This window comes from Globicephala melas, chromosome 3, assembly GCF_963455315.2.
Source record: "Globicephala melas chromosome 3, mGloMel1.2, whole genome shotgun sequence".
Taxonomy (NCBI): domain Eukaryota; kingdom Metazoa; phylum Chordata; class Mammalia; order Artiodactyla; family Delphinidae; genus Globicephala; species Globicephala melas.
The window spans coordinates 62,151,280-62,171,452 of NC_083316.1; the positions used below are offsets into that span (position 1 = coordinate 62,151,280).

The 20,173-nt window shown below is 41.4% G+C and overlaps 1 protein-coding gene and 1 pseudogene across 1 annotated transcript in view; one reads left to right on the forward strand and one right to left on the reverse strand.

Moving 5' to 3' along the window:
- Positions 1-20,173, reverse strand: part of ARSB (arylsulfatase B) — a 186,178-nt gene that overhangs the window by 98,751 nt on the left and 67,254 nt on the right. Inside the window, exon 5 of the mRNA XM_030846513.3 lies at positions 6,101-6,344. Coding sequence (XP_030702373.2) covers positions 6,101-6,344 — 244 coding nt within the window. The remainder of the gene's footprint in view (positions 1-6,100; positions 6,345-20,173) is intronic.
- On the forward strand, positions 10,000-10,611 carry LOC115847062 (large ribosomal subunit protein eL15-like; annotated as a pseudogene).

Genomic DNA, 20,173 nt, shown 5'->3' on the forward strand with positions numbered 1-20,173 from the left:
GGTTCTTTGAAAGGATAAACAAAATTGATAAACCATTAGCCAGACTCATCAAGAAAAAAAGGGAGAAGACTCAAATCAATAGAATTAGAAATGAAAAAGGAGAAGTAACGACTGACACTGCAGAAATACAAAAGATCATGAGAGATTACTACAAGCAACTCTATGCCAATAAAATGGACAACCTGGAAGAAATGGACAAATTCTTAGAAAGGCACAACCTGCCAAGACTGAATCAGGAAGAAATAGAAAATATGAACAGACCAATCACAAGCACTGAAATTGAAACTGTGATTAAAAATCTTCCAACAAGCAAAAGCCCAGGACCAGATGGCTTCACAGGCGAATTCTATCAAACATTTAGAGAAGAGCTATCACCTATCCTTCTCAGACTCTTCCAAAATATAGCAGAGGGAGGAACACTCCCCAACTCATTCTACGAGGCCACCATCACCCTGATACCAAAACCAGACAAGGATGTCACAAAGAAAGAAAACTACAGGCCAATATCACTGATGAACATAGATGCAAAGATCCTCAACAAAATACTAGCAAACAGAATCCAACAGCACATTAAACGGATCATACACCATGATCAAGTGGGGTTTATTCCAGGAATGCAAGGATTCTTCAATATACGCAAATCAATCAACGTGATACACCATATTAACAAATTGAAGGAGAAAAACCATATGATCATCTCAATAGATGCAGAGAAAGCTTTTGACAAAATTCAACACCCATTTATGATAAAAACCCTGCAGAAAGTAGGCATAGAGGGAACTTTCCTCAACATAATAAAGGCCATATATGACAAACCCACAGCCAACATCGTCCTCAATGGTGAAAAACTGAAAGCATTTCCACTAAGATCAGGAACAAGACAAGGTTGCCCACTCTCACCACTCTTATTCAACATAGTTTTGGAAGTTTTAGCCACAGCAATCAGAGAAGAAAAGGAAATAAAAGGAATCCAAATCGGAAAAGAAGAAGTAAAGCTGTCACTGTTTGCAGATGACATGATACTATACATACAGAACCCTAAAGATGCTACCAGAAAACTACTAGAGCTAATCAATGAATTTGGTAAAGTAGCAGGATACAAAATTAATGCACAGAAATCTCTGGCATTCCTATACACTAAGGATGAAAAATCTGAAAGTGAAATCAAGAAAACACTCCCATTTACCATTGCAACAAAAAGAATAAAATACCTAGGAATAAACCTACCTAAGGAGACAAAAGACCTGTATGCAGAAAATTATAAGACACTGATGAAAGAAATTAAAAATGATACAAATAGATGGAGAGATATACCATGTTCTTGGATTGGAAGAATCAACATTGTGAAAATGACTCTACTACCCAAAGCAATCTACAGATTCAATGCAATCCCTATCAAACTACCACTGGCATTTTTCACAGAACTAGAACAAAAAATTTCACAATTTGTATGGAAACACAAAAGACCCCGAATAGCCAAAGCAATTTTGAGAACGAAAAATGGAGCTGGAGGAATCAGGCTTCCTGACTTCAGACTATACTACAAAGCTACAGTAATCAAGACAGTATGGTACTGGCACAAAAACAGAAAGATAGATCAATGGAACAGGATAGAAAGCCCAGAGATAAACCCACGCACATATGGTCACCTTATCTTTGACAAAGGAGGCAGAAATGTACAGTGGAGAAAGGACAGCCTATTCAATAAGTGGTGCTGGGAAAACTGGACAGCTACATGTAAAAGTATGAGATTAGATCACTCCCTAACACCATACACAAAAATAAGCTCAAAATGGATTAAAGACCTAAATGTAAGGCCAGAAACTATCAAACTCTTAGAGGAAAACAAGGCAGAACACTCTATGACATAAATCACAGCAAGATCCTTTTTGACCCACCTCCTAGAGAAATGGAAATAAAAACAAAAGTAAACAAATGGGACCTAATGAAACTTAAAAGCTTTTGCGCAGCAAAGGAAACCATAAAGAAGACCAAAAGACAACCCTCAGAATGGGAGAAAATATTTGCAAATGAAGCAACTGACAAAGGATTAATCTCCAAAATTTATAAGCAGCTCATGCAGCTTAATAACAAAAGAACAAACAACCCAATCCAAAAATGGGCAGAAGACCTAAATAGACATTTCTCCAAAGAAGATATACAGAGTGCCAACAAACACATGAAAGAATGCTCAACATCACTAATCATTAGAGAAATGCAAATCAAAACTACAATGAGATATCATCTCACACCAGTCAGAATGGCCATCATCAAAAAATCTAGAAACAATAAATGCTGGAGAGGGTGTGGAGAAAAGGGAACCCTCTTACACTGTTGGTGGGAATGTAAATTGATACAGCCACTGTGGAGAACAGTATGGAGGTTCCTTAAAAAGCTACAAATAGAACTACCATATGACCCAGCAATCCCACTACTGGGCATATACCCTGAGAAAACCATAATTCAAAAAGAGTCATGTACCAAAATGTTCATTGCAGCTCTATTTACAATAGCCCAGAGATGGAAACAACCTAAGTGTCCATCATCGGATGAATGGATAAAGAAGATGTGGCACATATATACAATGGAGTATTACTCAGCCATAAAAAGAGACGAAATTGAGCTATTTGTAATGAGGTGGATAGACCTAGAGTCTGTCATACAGAGTGAAGTAAGTCAGAAAGAGAGAGACAAATACCGAATGCTAACACATATATATGGAATTTAAGAAAAAAAAAATGTCATGAAAAACCTAGGGGTGAAACAGGAATAAAGACACAGACTTACTAGAGAATGGACTTGAGGCTATGGGGAGGGGGAAGGGTAAACGGTGACAAAGCAATAAAGAGGCATGGACATGTATACACTACCAAACGTAAGGTAGATAGCTAGTGGGAAGCAGCCGCATAGCACAGGGAGATCAGCTCGGTGCTGTGTGACCGCCTGGAGGGGTGGGATAGGGAGGGTGGGAGGGAGGGTGACGCAAGCGGGAAGAGATATGGGAACATATGTATATATATAACTGATTCATTTTGTTGTGAAGCTGAAACTAACATACCATTGTAAAGCAATTATGCTCCAATAAAGATGTTTAAAAAAAAAAAAAAACCTTCGAAGTGTCTTGAAACAACCTATAGGCTGCTTATCAAGTTGAAAAGCAGAGAAACCATACAGAATCAGAAAGAACTTGGAGAAGCCATGTTCCCTAGAATTGACAAACATGTTCTGTGGCTTCGAACAGATGAAAAACTGAAGCTGTCAAGGAACTCAGATTGCAAGGAATGTCACCCACTCCATAATGGCTATTTCTTCTAAAATTTAATATTTTGGAGCAGACCTAAGAGGAATTGGTAACTATGCAACTAGTGAAACAGATGCTCTCAGCATAGCCGACTCTGTTACTGCCATTACTGGCATTCCTATTTCATGAGACCTTTTTGAAATGTTCAGAAACTACCATCATCTTGAAAATGGTATTTCCAAGTAAATATCTTACTGAAAAAAAGGTCGAGAACTCTGGGCATAGACTGAGAATCTCTGACATTTGGCTGTCCATTTGTTTTTACTGCTTTGGAAGAGAAGCTCCTGACGTCAATGTGACTGGTTGCTTTCTGCATCTGCCGGCATGGGTGCCAAATGCTCTGCCACTGGTACTGAATGAACGCTTGCCTAGTGTTGTGAGAAGCATCAACTTCATCGGGACAGTGGGGGCTGAATCACTGCTTTCAGGATCTTTTATCAGGAAAATGGAGCAGAATGAGAGCAGTTCTTCACTTACTAAATAGAAATTTGCTGAATTTCCAGAGGAAAGTCTTGAAATGCTTGATGAGACATTGGGCAGAAATTTTACTTTTTTCAAATAGAAAAGGAAAGCCACTCTCTCATGATTTCACATACTTGGACAATAGTTTTGGTTGTAATATTCTAGTTACAGCCCTGCAGTCAACATTATGTCTGCTGCTGAAGGATGCAGAGCTCCTGTTCTATTCAAGATGGGTCACTAGGAGTTCAGCATGCCTCTGACACCGAGGAAAGACCTTCTGCAATCTGGAATTAAGGGTGGCAAAACTTCTTCCAATTCCTCGGCAGGCAGAAGCAAGTATGTGCCAAACTCCTAAACGTTACTTCTGACAAAGATAATTTTAAGATTGAAGTGTGGGTTTATAGTCCAAAATTGGTGATAGGGATGAACATCAATGACTTGCACTTTGCCAAAGATCAGAACCTCAGTGAATCTGGGAGCAGAGGAAATTATTCAAAATAAATTCAACTGTTTCTCAACTCAAGCCTACCCTCATTTGGCCAAGTATGCCACGATAGCTCCATTTGCTCACGTGTGCTTTTATAAGCCACAATAAGCCAAGTGTGCTTCTTTTTTTTTGCCCCCAAAACGAAACAAAACAAAAAACTCAAAACTGATTGGATGGCAAGCCTGACACATATGTTATCATATCAAAACACTCAAAACTTTCTCCTGCATCTGTAAGTCAAACTTCAACAGCCTTCATGGTGGAAGTTGGCGATAAGCTGAAGTTCAAGTTTTGCCTTGCTTGGAAATTTTTGTTTCCTTTTTATCATAAAGTAGGTATTAATTTTTGCATTAAAAATGAGTGGGAGGCAGAGGGTTTCAAAGAATGTCATATTTTTCTATGTGTACATAGAAAAGAATGTGTAATCAATATCTAACATCATAAAAATAAATTCTATCTAAACTATTGTACATATGCTTAGGTACTTTTTTTGGTCACCTCAAAGCTTTCAGAGTCTCAAGGAGCTCTGTGATTCAAAAATCTGAGAAAAACCCCATTCCTCTGATTTAGATATTGACCTCACGTAACAAAATATCATTTCACAACAGTTCAAGAATTACATGGAAGAAAATCAAACCACAACACTTAGAAGAAAATATAAATGTTTAGCAGATTTCAAGCTGAGAAAAAAGCTTTCTGAACAAAAAAGCAAGAGAAAAATAATAAATAAATAAAAATGGCCATTCTCTAGTTCAATTATTTAATTTCACTTATATCTAAGGGGAAAATCCAAACTGTAAACAGAGGAGGTCATTTTCCCCTGGTCACTAGGGGACCAGTCAATCAGCCACTACCCCTTGCTGTAACACCCAACAGAGGTTTAAATCTATTACACTAGACATTGTCACTCCATCAGTAGAAACAATACCTCCAGTATATGTACATTTATATTTGTTTATCAATTGGATATATGTACTAATCTACTAATATATTATATACCTTATAAAATATATACTTAAAAAAAGATGAGATAAAATTAACTACAAATACAAGTTCTAAAGTTTTCTTCCTGCACCCTTGCAGGTGTGTACACCTCCCCATTTTGGGGGCCGTTGTTCGGCATGGCAGTGGCTAAACAGGAGGGCCCTGCCACCATTTCCAAAGCTGAGTCTGCGTTCTGCTCCCCAGACTGTGTACCTCCTTCCCATCTGCCAGCTCTCGGTATCACAACACACTGTTTTACTGCCTTCCTAGTGCAGATCATTATGGGACGTCATCTACTTATTTATGGGTTTACTTGTTTATTCCTACCCCCCCTTCCCCCCGACTCCCCAGCTAGAATATAAGCTCCGTGAGAGCCAGGATGGTGCCTGTCTTGTTCATTCCTAGTTCCTCCACACCTAGAACAGAGCTTGGTATATAGTAGGTGCTCATTAGGCACTTATTGTGTAATAAGGGTATACAGCTGCTCCCCCACTCAAATTCCATCTGTTCCCCCTGCTTGGTCCTCCATTCTCCTAGCAGGCAACAGGGCAGGTCCCCTGACCCTCTGCAGGAAGCAAACAATACCCTATCCTACTTCTTAGCACTTTAAAGACCTCTCATGGAGGGTAAGCCACAGAGGACTATCTTGCTCCTCATAGAAAACACAGGCCCCCAGTCTCAAATCCAGAACTTAAAAATATATACATATATAATTACAGTATTTCTAAACGCAGTTCTTCTTCTTTTGCAATCATCTATTTGCAAGCGGAACTATCATATGCATGCAAAAGCGATCCTTCTCAATCAAGTCAAGCTGTTCTTAGAGCTTCTGTCCTGGGAGGGAAAAGAGACAGGTGGGCAGGTACCTGATGGTTTTCCACACATCGAAGCCATCCAGAGGCTTGGTGCCCTCTGTGCTGCCCCCCGCCAGCTTCACCAGGGTCGGCAGCCAGTCGGAAATGTGGATGAGCTCCCGGTTCTTCACGCCCCTCCGTTTCAGCAAGGGGCCGGCCACAAAGCCCACCCCTCGCACGCCTCCTTCCCACAGGCTCCACTTTCTTCCTCGAAGGGGCCAGTTATTGCCCCCTGCCAATGTCTGCCCACCGTTATCTGAAACACAATTAGGTCATAGCATGAGGACAAGGCTAACTATTAGATACATTTAAGAACAGAAGACTTGGATGCATGTTATTATTAAGTGGTGCTTAGGAACTAAGAAAGAAGATTCCTCTTTCCCCTCTCCCATAGCAGCTACCCTCCTCCCACCCAACACAACCCTCCATCCCACAGACATAACCAGGGCTCAGCATGGCACATGTCTGACACTAGACCTTTAAATCCTCCATGGAGAGGGCCACTGAAAAACAAGGGAGGACCCTTAGGGGAACTGCTTGGGATAGAGCCCTGTGCTGAGCAATGACTAGGATTCAAATGCAGGCATGCAACTTTGGGTAACACAGGAGAGTGAACCCAGGTAGGTGGAGCCCCTCCCCGTACATGAAAAGACACCTCTGAATAACTTTCACTTAGGAACCTAAGGCTCCTGATTAGTGGGGATAAGGAACCTTTTTATTTTCTTCCTGGAAAATTTTTCTAACATTTAAACTGGTAACAGAATTAACATTTGACTCCCTGGTGATCTGAACTCTTAAGAGTGAAAGTTGAAGACTTCCCCAGTGGGTTAAATGTCTCTGTACACAGAACAGTTGGATGGAAAAAATAATTGCAAGAAAAATTCCTCCCTTCTTGACAGGATGGCAGGACAAAGCTTCATTGTCTACTGTATGCCAGGGAAGAGAAGGTTTCTCTCCCAAGACAGCCAAGGGAATGGAGGATACTGGGGAAGCCAGAGAAGATACAAAAGTGACTTCAGTATCTTACCAGCTGGGTGGGGCTCAGAGTTAGAAATTAAGTTGGACTGTAGAAAGTAAAAAGTCGTATATCTTACATACTGAGGTTGTAGAATCATATTATCTCCGAAAGTACTCATACACTTAGGTGACTTTAGAGATATGTTTTAAATATCACTTATTTGCATGTGCATTTACACTCCAATTAAATGTTTTCTAAAAGCCACTGTTATCCAAATGAACCACAGGAGGGCAGTATGACAGATGTGCTCTATAGAACATTATGTATAAAGAAATCTAACACAGAAATCAAGCTCTATCAAAGCCAAAGGATGCTCATGGAAGGAAAAAGAACCAGTATTTGTTAAGCACCCACTCTGCACCAGGCACCCTTTTAATTTCACATTATCACAGACTCTGGAGTCTGATAGACCTGGAATTGAAGCATGATGCCAGCCACTCACTAGGTGTGTGACCCAGGGCAATACACTGCCTCAGTTTCTCATCTTTAATGTAGAGATAATAATTCCTACCTCATTCATGTATTATGGTGAGAATTAAGTGACATCATTTATAATAATGGTTTGGGGCTGGGGACCCGGCACAATCTAAGTTCTCAATAAATGGTAGCTAATATTTATAACAATACAAATAGTCTAGTATTATAACTATTTTGTCATGAGAGACTTGAAAATGCCAAACAACTAATAAGTGGCAAAGCTAGGATTCGAACAATGTCTGTGTGACTCCCAGGCTCCTCCTGCCCCCAGAGTGCCCTGCTCCCGAGGTCCCTGGTATAGAGTGAGTTTTATATCTAAATAAAACTTTACTTCTCTATGAAAAACACAAGCATGGTCAATCTCAGCTAAGTTTACACTCTTCCCATGATACAGCAGGAGAGCTATCTCAAGGTGATGACAGTTCCGTTACGAGGAGCCTCTGTTGCTGGTGGGTAAGAAATTCAAGGCTCTACTGTCAAGCAGGCTTCTGATCAAGCCCTTAACACACCAGGTCTTCAGTTCTTCTCTGTGCCTCATGAGGGGGAGAAGGAAGGGTCTTGAGCTACGTTAGAGGAAGGTAACAGTTCTTCAACACAGGTGGGTGACAATCAATCTCATCATTTGCTATCAGACAAGAACCTTTTCTTAAACCTCACCTCTCTTCTTGACAAAGCAAATGGTCACCCAAACCAGTTTATTAAATACACATTCTATTTCACATGAGCAGACCTGCACGCTCAAAACAGGGGGCACCATCTTTAGACAAAGGGAATTCCTCACACTCCACTATCAGTCACCAATAACCACTGTATCAAAACTTAAAAAAAGGTGCTGTTCATGTGATACAGAAATACACTGGAAAGAAGTGTTTACACTCTACCTGTGAAGTTAAGAATGGCTAAGACAGCACTATCATTTCCCTGTGCTGTCTGGATTGCTACAAATGATACTGGCTCAGGGCTTGTAGAAGATGCCTGTTGTCTCCATCTTTGATAGATAACACTCCTTTGAAATATTAGATAATGTCTCTTTCAGTTCCACCTATTTGTTAGTGCTCAGTACAAAAATGGTGGATGATGAAGATGGTAGAAACAAGAGTGGAGGTGATGGGGAGAAGCGTGGGGTGGGTCTGGAATCTGATCTTAGGCCCTTGAGGTATGACTCAGGAAGGAAAATACTCTGGGCTGTAACGAGAATTTGGCCACGGCTGCTAGGCGGAAGGTGTTTCCACATCTTACTTGGGAGGTGCCGATGCAGTGCATGTGACTGTTTTTGCATTAGCTTCTGTGATGTTTTTCCCATTAGCGATGATAAGCGATTCTATCGTCTGTTATCGATGTGGCTTCCTCCATCATTTTTTTGAGAGCACTCCAGGGAGAAAGCACTGTTAATTGACACACCTGCAACTCATTCTCTTGGGCTCCCCAGTCACAAAGCCAACTGCAGAATCCACTGCATGAAGAGGACAATTCAGCTTTGCCAGAGACCTGGCCAGGCGGCACTGGCTGATGGTCTCCACTTACCAGCAAAAATCCACAGACTTAGGCCTTTGAGAAATAGGGTGCTGTCCATTGGTTCTAGTGCATTTGCCCAGGTATTTCAAGGAGTTGGACATAAAACTGATCAGAGTAACAGGAATAAAATCAGCTCATTTGAAACAAGGTAGAGAAGGGGGCTTCCAATATCGTTCATTTAAGTCTGACATAAAGTTCAAAAAGACAATGGAGACCTAGAGTCTGTCATACAGAGTGAAATAAGTCAAAAAGAGAGAGACAAATACCATATGCTAACACACATATATGGAATTTAAGAAAAAAAATGTCATGAAGAACTTAGGGGTAAAACAGGAATAAAGACACAGACCTACTAGAGAATGGACTTGAGGATATTGGGAGGGGGAAGGGTAAGCTGTGACAAAGGGTAAGCTGTGAGAGAGAGGCATGGACATATATACACTACCAAACATAAGGTAGATATCTAGTGGGAATCAGCCGCATAGCACAGGGAGATCAGCTCCGTGCTTTGTGACCGCCTGGAGGGGTGGGATAGGGAGGGTGGGAGGGAGGGAGATGCAAGAGGGAAGAGATATGGGAACATATGTATATGTAGAACTGATTCATTTTGTTGTAAAGCACAAGCTAGCACACCATTGTAAAGCAATTATACTCCAATAAAGATGTTAAAAAAAAACAAAAACAAAAAAAGACAATGAAACCACCACCATTTCAAACACGTTTCTTTTCATTTTCTCTCCTAATTTTCCTTTGGGCAAAAGTTAATTTTTGTTCTTGTTAAGAATTAATTTTCAAGAGAAAATGTTCAAGTTGCATTTCCTGGCTGACTTATGAAAAAACTTCCAAATCAAAATAAGATGACTCGCCTTTCTGTCTGGCGGCAGCCATCAGGTGAGCCGAGATGCGTGCTTACAAGTACCTCCAGGAGCTATGGAGGAGGAAGCAGTCGGATGCGATGCACTTTTGCTCAGGGTGCGCTGCCGGCAGTACCGCCAGCTCTCGGCGCTGCTCCGGGCACCCCGCCGCACCCAGCCCAACAAGGCGCGCAGGCTGGGCTACAAGGCCAAGCAAGGTTATGCCATATGTCGGATTCGTGTGCGCCGCGGTGGCCAAAAATGCCCAGTTCCTAAGGGTATCACCTACAGCACGCCTGTCCACCATGGTGTCAACCAGCTCGTTTGCTCGAAGTCTTCAGTCTGTTGCCGAGGAGGGAGCTGGACACCACTGTGGAGCCCTGAGGGTCCTGAATTCTTACTGTGTTGGTGGAGATTCTACGTACTAATTTTTTGAGGTTATCCTCATTGATCCATTCCATAAAGCTATCAGAAGACACCCTGACACCCAGTGGATCACCAAACCAGTCCACAAGCACAGGGAGATGCGGGGGCTGACGTCTGCAGGCAGGAAGAGCCGCGGCCTTGGCAAGGGCCACAAGTTCCACGACACGATCGGTGGTTCTCGCTGCGCAGCCTGGAGAAGGCGCAATACTCTCCAGCTCCACCGCTACCGCTAATATAAGTAATGTTTGTAAAATTCTTACCTAATAAACAGTTTAGGACATCCATGTCTGCTTGAAAGTGTTTTTTAATGTCTGTTAAAACTAGTTGTGTGCAGATTGTTCATTGAATGCATTGTCAAATTCTGAAAGTTAAAGTGATGGTATATCTTGTTTCTAATAAGGGAAATGCCTTTGTTTTTGCTTTATTAGGGAGTTGATATGTCCGTGTTTAAAATGCTGTTTGGGGGATTCCCTGGTGGTGCAGTGGTTAAGAATCCACCTGCCAATGCAGGGGACATGGGTTCGAGCCCTGGTCCAGGAAGATCCCATATGCCACGGAGCAACTAAGCCTGTGCACCACAACTACTGAGCCTGCGCTCTAGGCCTGCAAGCCACAACTACTGAGCCCGCATGCCACAACTACTGAGCCTGCATGCCTAGAGCCGGTGCTCTGTAACAAGAGAAGCCACTGCAATGAGAAGCCCACGCACTGCAATGAGGAGTAGCCCGCGCTCACTGAAACTAGAGAAAGCCCGCGTGCAGCAATGAGGACCCAATGCAGCCAAAAAGATAAAATAAATAAATTTTAAAAAAATGCCATTTGGTACAATAGGTGTAAAATTCTGTGAAAGAGGAGTGCAGAAAGGAGCTATGTAGATTTGTTGGTGCGTGTGATGAAACCTACAGCTTTACTGGGGTGAGGCAATGCTCTGCTGGTTTACTCTAAAGTGGCTGTTCCATGGAGTTTGGCAAGGACAAACTTTAAATTGGGTTTTCCTTGGACATGTGAAGGATGTTGTGATCCTTTATCATGATCATATGCAGAAAAATAATGAAAGTTGACTAGGGCCCACATTTTTAGACTTAATCTACTATTCCACTTACGTAACTGCTGCTTCCAAAAGGCGAAAAGTAAAGGAATGCCACCATTTTTTAAGAGAATTGAAAAAACCTGTTGCAAGATGCTTCTCTTACAAATTGAAACAAATCCTGGTTAACCTAAATTAAATTGCCTTGGCCTCCATGGTACCACTGACGTTCACATAAAAGGTGGGAGTTCCTGATTCAATCCTATGACTCTGGGATCTGTAGAATACTTAACTTCATGCAAAATAGTCATGGTATTTACACTACTGTATATCGAAACTGATGGAAATTGAACACTAGGTAAATGAGAAGGGAGTTTTTAACCCTAAGGCTTGTAAGCTAGTGATGCTAGGATTGGGAAATTGGTGTTCATCAGGTACCTTTCAAGTGTGGGAGGATAGAAAAGGCTTGGATCAAATTTTTAAATGTTTTATCTGTAGTATTCGTTTGTGACCATTATGAACTCTAAGCCATCTTAGGGGGGAAAATAGGGTTGGTTTTATTCAAAAGTAACATTGCTAAGTCCAATCAGTGTTATCTTGGGTCAAGCCACTTTATCCATTCCCATAAGGCTACTGAGGAGAGTCATGTAGTTGGTGTCAATACGAGTTCAATTGGTTTCCGAAAAAAAAAAAAGAAAAAAAATAAGATGACTCCAACTAGTAAAGGAAGCTATGAAACATTTTTTGGGGGGAAATCATTTTTCAGCAATGTTTTTGGCAGGGGGAAAACCTAATTATAAAATCTTTGCCGTATAGAAAATAAATGTCAAAATAAAACAAATGTCATCTACAGATGGTAAATCTCACTTTATTATTCATTATTGAACAAAAATAGCTGTCAAAACGTCATGAAAAACACTGGTTAGCCAAAGACCCGAGCAAACACATTAAGTATATGACAGTGAAGCCTCATTTGCATCCAGCTGATAAAAATTAAGATGGAACCACGACAACAGCACTAGGTTTTAGGACTACTCCCCAAACAGGGTCATGTTGTGGCTTGGCTTTAGAAGGCTGCCCTGAACCATCAGTGTATATCTCCACCTTGCTGCCCCCATGGATCCTTCAACCCTGGCTTATGCAAGACAGCTCCTCACTCTGACATGGGGATCCTGGAGAAAAAAGCAAGGAAGGCTCCAGCAGCCTTGCACCAGGGCCTGGACATCCCTCTGAACAGGCCACCCACGGGAGTGTGACAGATGAGCAGACAACAGGATTTCAGAGACCAAGAAGACTCTTTGTCCGATAAAGGACCTGTTACTACTCATGGTTGATTCTTTTAGACTAAATTTTTACTTAAAGCAAATTGGAGAGTTAATGTATGTCTTAGTAGTCATCTAAAGGATTAGGTAAATTCAATCTTCTCCTAATGAAAGGTTCTAGAGAACATATCTACCGAGACATTCAATTTACAATCTGATGTTCTTCTCTTTCCCTCTTGCTCTACATTCAACACATTCACTTCTGCCAAGTTGATCATGAAAATGGATTTCCAATCCACCTCCCCATTCTCCAGCCCCGTTGCCTTGGGTCCAGCACGGGTCTCACCTGGACTCCTGGGGTAACATACAGAATGTTTCACGTTGCTATCAGAGGCATCTTTGTGAAGCCCAAACCAAACAGGCCACAAGCGTGTTTAAAGACCTCTAACTGCTTCCCAATCAGGAAAAAGTTCAAACTTCAGTCCAACACATGGAATCCTTCATATGTGGCTCCAAACTACTTCTGGGGCATCAGCTCCTGCCCTTCCCCACAAAGCATGCACTGTGCTTCAGTCACAGAGAACTTACTTCTTGTTGTTAGAATACAACATGCTGACGTTGCCTGGGTACAGGTTGGCTCCTTTGCCTAAAATGCCCTCCCCATCTTTCCTGCTTGACTTAATAATGTCACACTGCTGTTTTTAATTTACTCCCCCCAGACAACCTCTGTCTCTTCACTGTCCTCCTGCACTTTATACTTTTCTATCACACTTATCTCTGTATGGTGTTAATCAGTTATTCGTGGTTTGTCTTCCCTGAGAACTCTGGCTCTCCAGGACAAGAACAATGTCTCATTCTTCTTTGCATTCCCCAAGATCTAGCAGAGACCTGCCAAAGAGGAAGCCTCGAGATTTGAGGGTGGAGAGGGGGGAACAAATAAGTGAATGGAGAAAAGGCCACCAAAAATGGAGACTGAAGACACTAAAAATTAACTCTGATTACTGCAGAGGGTTTTCTGAGCTTTCCTCCAGCCACCCCATGACCTTAACTTTTAGGAAGCTGTTCTGCACACAGATGCTCCTTATTTTACAGGATATTGGCAAGAGGCACTCCTGGAACCCCATGAGGATTTAAACAAATCCAACCCACAAATACCAGAATTGTTTGTCCAATCTGGATCAGTTACCCAAAGTCAAAGGGGTTGTTGGAGAGCATTTGAGGAAGCACGGTCCTGGATGGGAAGAGAGTCCTCACTCACCCCTGTAACAAATCTTTCCGGATTTCATGGCCCATGGACCACTCTAGCTTTGGGGAAATGGCAGAAAATGGCAGAAAATACAACAGACAAGGTCCTTTCACATGCAGTGAGTAGAAAAAGAGGTAGGATCTCTCTACTCGTGGTAACTGGTGACTAGGCCTCTCAGAGAAGCTGTAACCAGAATGACGGGGTAGAGCCAACCACCATCAGAGAGAGGAGAACCCAGGCACGAGGTGCAGGAGGCTCAAGGGCCTGATTCAATTACACATTACATGGCGGGTGTTCTGTGTCAAGCTTCTTTAATTTTTTTTTTTTATTATTATTTTTTTTGCGGTACGCGGGCCTCTCACTGTTGTGGCCTCTCCCATTGTGGAGCACAGGCTCCGGACGCGCAGGCTCAGCGGCCATGGCTCACGGGCCCAGCCGCTCCACGGCATGTGGGATCTTCCCAGACCGGGGCACGAACCCGTGTCCCCTGCATCGGCAGGCGGACTCTCAACCACTGCGCCACCAGGGAAGCCCCTGTGTCAAGCTTCTTAATTAAATACTAAATTAACTGTACTCTTAAGAACCGCTCTGAACTTAAGGAAAACTTGAGCTGAACGATGACTAGATATAAACAAAAAGCTGTCTGTTTTATGACTAATATATTTTTTCCTATCATTACTACAGTCACATTTGTAATTTTATTGAAGTATACTCAAGGGATAGGGATTAAGTGCTGTGAGTTTGGGCAAATCACTCTCTCTCTGAGCCTAAGTTTTCCCCATTTGAAAAATGAGGATAATAACAATACCCATCTTAACACAGAGCCTGGCACAGAAGTAGTGCTTAATAAATACTAGCAATTTTCATCGCTGATAACTACCACCAGCAGCAGCATCAAAGTATGCAGAGCAGAGCAGGCTCCTAGCTGGGTATTTACTAAATAGATGCTAGATTTAGGTTCTATAACTATACTCCAAAGTGCCATGCTTTTTGTAAGAAGGTATTTCAAGCATAGACCCTTCCAAGGAGCATTCTCTTCTCTGTATGTAATTTCTTGAGCATCATAAAAACACGATGAATTGTGAGGGGTTTTGTTACGATTCCTTTCTGTTTCCATGAATTTAAATAAAGCATATCAATGATCAAAGAAAGAGGTACAATGGCCATAGCCTGTCATTCAAATTAAATTTCAGAAACGGAATCTTTATTCAGATATTCATCTGAATATTTGTAGGGGTTTTAAATGGTTTGCAGCATTCAGGGCAGATCAACGCTCTGACCCCCCCAACTCCCAGTCAGACACAATCAGACTTTACATCTTGATTAAAAGAACCAGCAAGGGGAGTGTTCCTGCCGAGCTAGCATTAAGGGAGATTCTGGTGGAATGGGATTGGCAGGCAGATGCCAAATAAATGATGCAGCCACCGAAAGAGCTAAAGATAAAGAAAGATGGATGCAGGGCAAGGGCAAAATCCGGAAGGAATGGGGGTCAAAGAGAAAAAAAAAATTACACAGGGTTGTAGTAAAAGATTTACTCATTTTAACGGGACTCATGTCATCGTTTATAATGATGAGATATCAATGGGATTTTATCTTCTCCTTTAAAACTTATTAAGGATGAAAAGTCTCAAAAGGTCTGTTGAAAGATTGAAAACATTTGGTCTCGAAAAGTGAAAAGGGAACTGGAAAACAGTGTCCTCATTTATTACGTATTGGTAGGCAAATCACTGAACTTTTTTCTGAAGTTTAAATCATAGGTACTCACAGATCTTGGAGATCCTTAAATGAAAGTTGTAAGCACAAAATGTTATGAGTCACTCTCACTTAAATGGCAAGGGTAATGCTAGCTTTGATCTCCACATTCTGGATCCCCTAACAAGTAGCACAGAAGCCCTTTGTTTGGAATATTTAGGGTCAAGAAAAGTACCAAATGTTTATTCAGTCCTTTCTTACAACTAAAGCTCTCCTTGCTTTTCCTGAAGTTCGATCTTGAAAGAATGCATTTGTTTTTAAAGCTAATAAAGTTATGAATTTCAGGGCAAACTAAAATGCTTTGGCACCTTTACGGAGTATCATAGTTTACTCACAAATTACTTGGCTCCCCTTCCAGACTTGAAACCCCTTTAAGGTGGCCAGATAATTTTTTACTAGACAGCTATTTATCTGTCACTAATGCCGATCAAGAAGTGATAAATGTAAAAAGTATCACAGAAGTGCTTTAGAGTCTGGCAAGTTCAAAGACAGCAGGAGAGAAGTGAAAATATCATCAAGAGGTAGAAACAAGTAAGATTGTGGTTGCAAAATAGTAAGCGGACTACTTGTATGGTGAGAAAGATGGGAATTGAGGTCAATGATTTTTTCGGAGAGAATGATACTAGAGAAGGCTCACATATTCTATTTGGGCAAGCATCAACTACTTTAGTTTGTCTTTATGTTTCCAAATCTACAACACAAGTTAAATGTTCTGAATTTACCCTTGAAGCAGAAACAACATTTTACTGGATCTCTACTTCATAAGTAGTAAGATTTGCTTTTAGGTTACTTGGAAAAAATCAATAAACCAAACTGAGTGGACAGGCAGTTTTGTTTCCCCAAACTTCTCTGAAGTTTGCTAACTGCTAAAGGATCTCACTAGTATGTGACTGTCTAATTATGGCAGGAGAGACCAAGAAAAAGGTCATGAGAACACTGATTAGCACAATCTTCTTTGAAGAAAAACAGAAGAGTAAATCCTAAGAGATCTCATCATAAGGAAAAAGATATTTTCTTCTTTTTCTTTTATTTTGTACCTATACAAGATGATGGATGTTCACTAAACTTAATTGTGGTAATCATTTCATGATGTATGTAATTCAAATCATTATGCCATACACCTTATACAATGCTGTGTGTCAATTATATCTCAATAAAGCTGGAAGAAGAAGAAAAAAAAGAACAGAAGAGCGAAACATTTAATGGCAGAAACAAACCAAAAAAATTCAACATACCTAAATACTAAGAAGTTTGTTAAAAGAATTTCAAATATTGAATGCATACTTAGTAAAGGTATAGGAACAAGATTCCCTTTAGATCTGCAGATAACACCTGTTCCAAAGGCAGAGTGAAACAAACTCTGAGTTCTCAGACTCCTGGCCCTCCTGACCATGTGAGGTGGGCAGTACCCCTCTGACCAGGATGAAGGGGTCAGTGAGAGGGAGGAGAAGTCCAGGTGACCCTGGCCATCCCAAGGGCAGGGAAAGAGAGTGCTAGCTGTTGGGAGTGAAGGCAGCTGGAGGAGAAGAGAATGTGTGGCAGGAAGCCTGGGTCCCTTTTGCCCAATGAGAGGCAAGTAGGTAAGTGGAGGCACTTTAGTGAGACCAAAGGACGCTGAGAGAGAGAGAGGTCCGGTACGTGGGAAACGCAACGTCTCCTGATCAGCCATGAGCTGGGGTTAAGAAACAAGACCAAACAACCAAACGAATCAAAATAAATGCCCTGAGTGACCACAAAAGGCAACACCAAGTCCCTGCAATCAGATCCTAACTCAGGGCCCATTTGGTTTCAGACACAATTCTAATAATATGTATGATGGCTGGCTTCCTAATTTCATAGCAGATTGGGTAGGTGCAGACTGCTGGAGTTGGTCTCCTAAGAATGAGGGAAGGAGCAGAAAAGATATGCATTTTATAAGAAAAAAATATAAATTTTAGTTTTAAAACTAAATAAAGAATTTCCCTGTTTTTCTAGTGTTAAGTGATCCACACTGATGTATATTAAGGACACCACTGTATGAAGCATAACACAATAACGAAAAAATTAAAATGATAACCTTACATCATTAAGACGGTAAGAGGCTCGGGGTATAGTTAAGGACAGCTTAGACCTAGAAAAAGGTTTATAGCCCATATTCATGTCTCTGAGCCCACCTAGATCACTATAATGTGACCACCTCCACCTGTCATTTTCAGGTCACAACTGCAGGCACACAGAAACTTTTACTATCATGGCATAGAGTTAAGCCTATACACGGAAAAGAGAGAAAATGATTCCAGGTCAGAGTTGGGACCCCAGAAGGACTGAGCTCAGCTGCAGGCGGGGGAGGGAGGGGAGCAAGTTACACTTTTTTGCACGTCTACTTTCGTGGATTGAAACCTGTGATTACCAGGCATATGTGTGAGCGTTATGGCTGGACACCCTGTGTTTGGTGGCTAGAATAGTTGTGTTAAGTTACCCTGCAGGTGAGATAGAAGGTGTTTTTACTGTTGTGGTTATTTGGTTTTTATTGTGGATGTGGTAATATGTGACCTGCCTGCAGGCTCATTCACAGATTTTAGCTTTTTATCTAATAGCACCTGTAATAACTGGGAAAGTTCTGAAATAGGGAAAAAAAGCTTCTATATCATGGTTCTCAAGCCTTTCAAGCCTCACACTCCCCTATTATAACAAATGTTTTGTCGTGCTCTTTTGCCTCCCTGTAATGGAATTCATACACTTGCACACCTAATTTTTAAAATAACTTTAAATGTAATATAAAGGAAAAATGGCAACTGATAATAAAATAGCATGTATTTCATATGAAAACGTGCAGGCACAGAATATATAGCAAAGTGGTGAGATAATTGCCTGGACTATATATGAATACAACTGGACTTAAAGGAGGCCATTCCACACTAGAAGTACAGAAGAATGAAAGAGAGCAGGGATGAACACTAGAATAAAAATCAAAATTTATCTTCCAGAAAACAGGGAGAAGCCTAAACTTCCCAACTCATTCTACGAGGCCAGCATTACTGATTCCATAGCCAAAGACACTACACAAAAAGAAAACTACAATGAACAGAGGTGCAAAAATCCTCAATAAAATTTCAGTAAATCAAATCCAGCTATGTATAAAAATGATAATACGTGATTGTGTTAGTTTTCTATGGCTGCCATAACAAATTACTACAAATTTAGCCACTTAACACAAGTTCATCATCTTATAGTTTTAAGTCTGAAGGCAAGTCTCATTGGGCTAAATCACAGTGTTGGGAGGGCTGCATTCCCTTTCAGAGGCAAGAGAGGAGGATCTCTTTTTAGCCAGTTTCTAGAAGCTGCTAGAATTCCTTCGCTCAACACTCTCTTCCTCCATCCTCAAAGTCAGCAATGGCAGTTGAGTCTTCTCACTTGGTATTACTTTGACCTCCTCTTTGTCCCTCTCTTCCACTTTTTCTAAATTAATTAATTAATTAATTAACTTTTGGCTGTGTTGGGTCTTCGTTTCTGTGCAAGGGCTTTCTCTAGTTGCGGCGAGCGGGGGCCACTCCTCATCACGGTGAGCGGGCCTCTCACTATTGCAGCCTCTCTTGTTGCGGAGCACAGGCTCCAGACGCACAGGCTCAGTAGTTGTGGCTCACGGGCCCAGCTGCTCCGCAGCATGTGGGATCTTCCCAGACCAGAGCTCGAACCCGTGTCCCCTACATTGGCAGGCAGATTCTCAACCACTGTGCCACCAGGGAAGCCCCCTCTCTTCCACTTTTAAAGACTTGTGATTCCATTTGGCCCAGTCAGATAATATTCCCATCTTAAGGTCACCTGATTGGCAACCTTAATTCAATCTTCAACCTTAGTTCCCCTTTGCCATATAACATAAGATATTCAGAGGTTCAGGTCTTTAGGACGTGAACATCTTTGGGGGAAGCGAAGGGAACATTGCCCTGCCTACCACAATCATGATGAGCAAACGAGGCTTATCCTAGGATTGCAAGTAATTTTCATATAAAAGAATGATGCTGGGAGAATTACACTACCCAACTTCCAAGACCTCCTATAAAGCTCCAGTACTCCAGACAGCTTGGTACTAGAATAGGGAGCCTAATAAAAGAACCACCCGTTAGTGATTATTTGATATTTAGCAAAGGTGCCAAATAAGTCAGCCGAGGAAAAAGTCTTTGCAACAAGTGATTCTAGAGTAACTGAATATCTACGGGAGGGGGAAGAAAGAACCTTGACCAATCCCTACTTCACAACTTACAGAAAAATTAATTGAAGATGGCTCATATTTCAACTCAATAGTAAAAAAAAAAAAAAAATTAACATATGAGCAAAGGACTTGAACAGATATTTCTCCAAAGAAGATATACAATGGGCAAGAAGCACATGAAAAAAAAATGTCCAAGGGGATGCAAATCAAAACCACAAGAGATACCACTTCACACTTACTAGGACGGCTATAATAAAAAAGCCTATGACAAGTGATGGTGAGGATGTGGAGAAAATGGAACCCTCATACACTGCTGGTG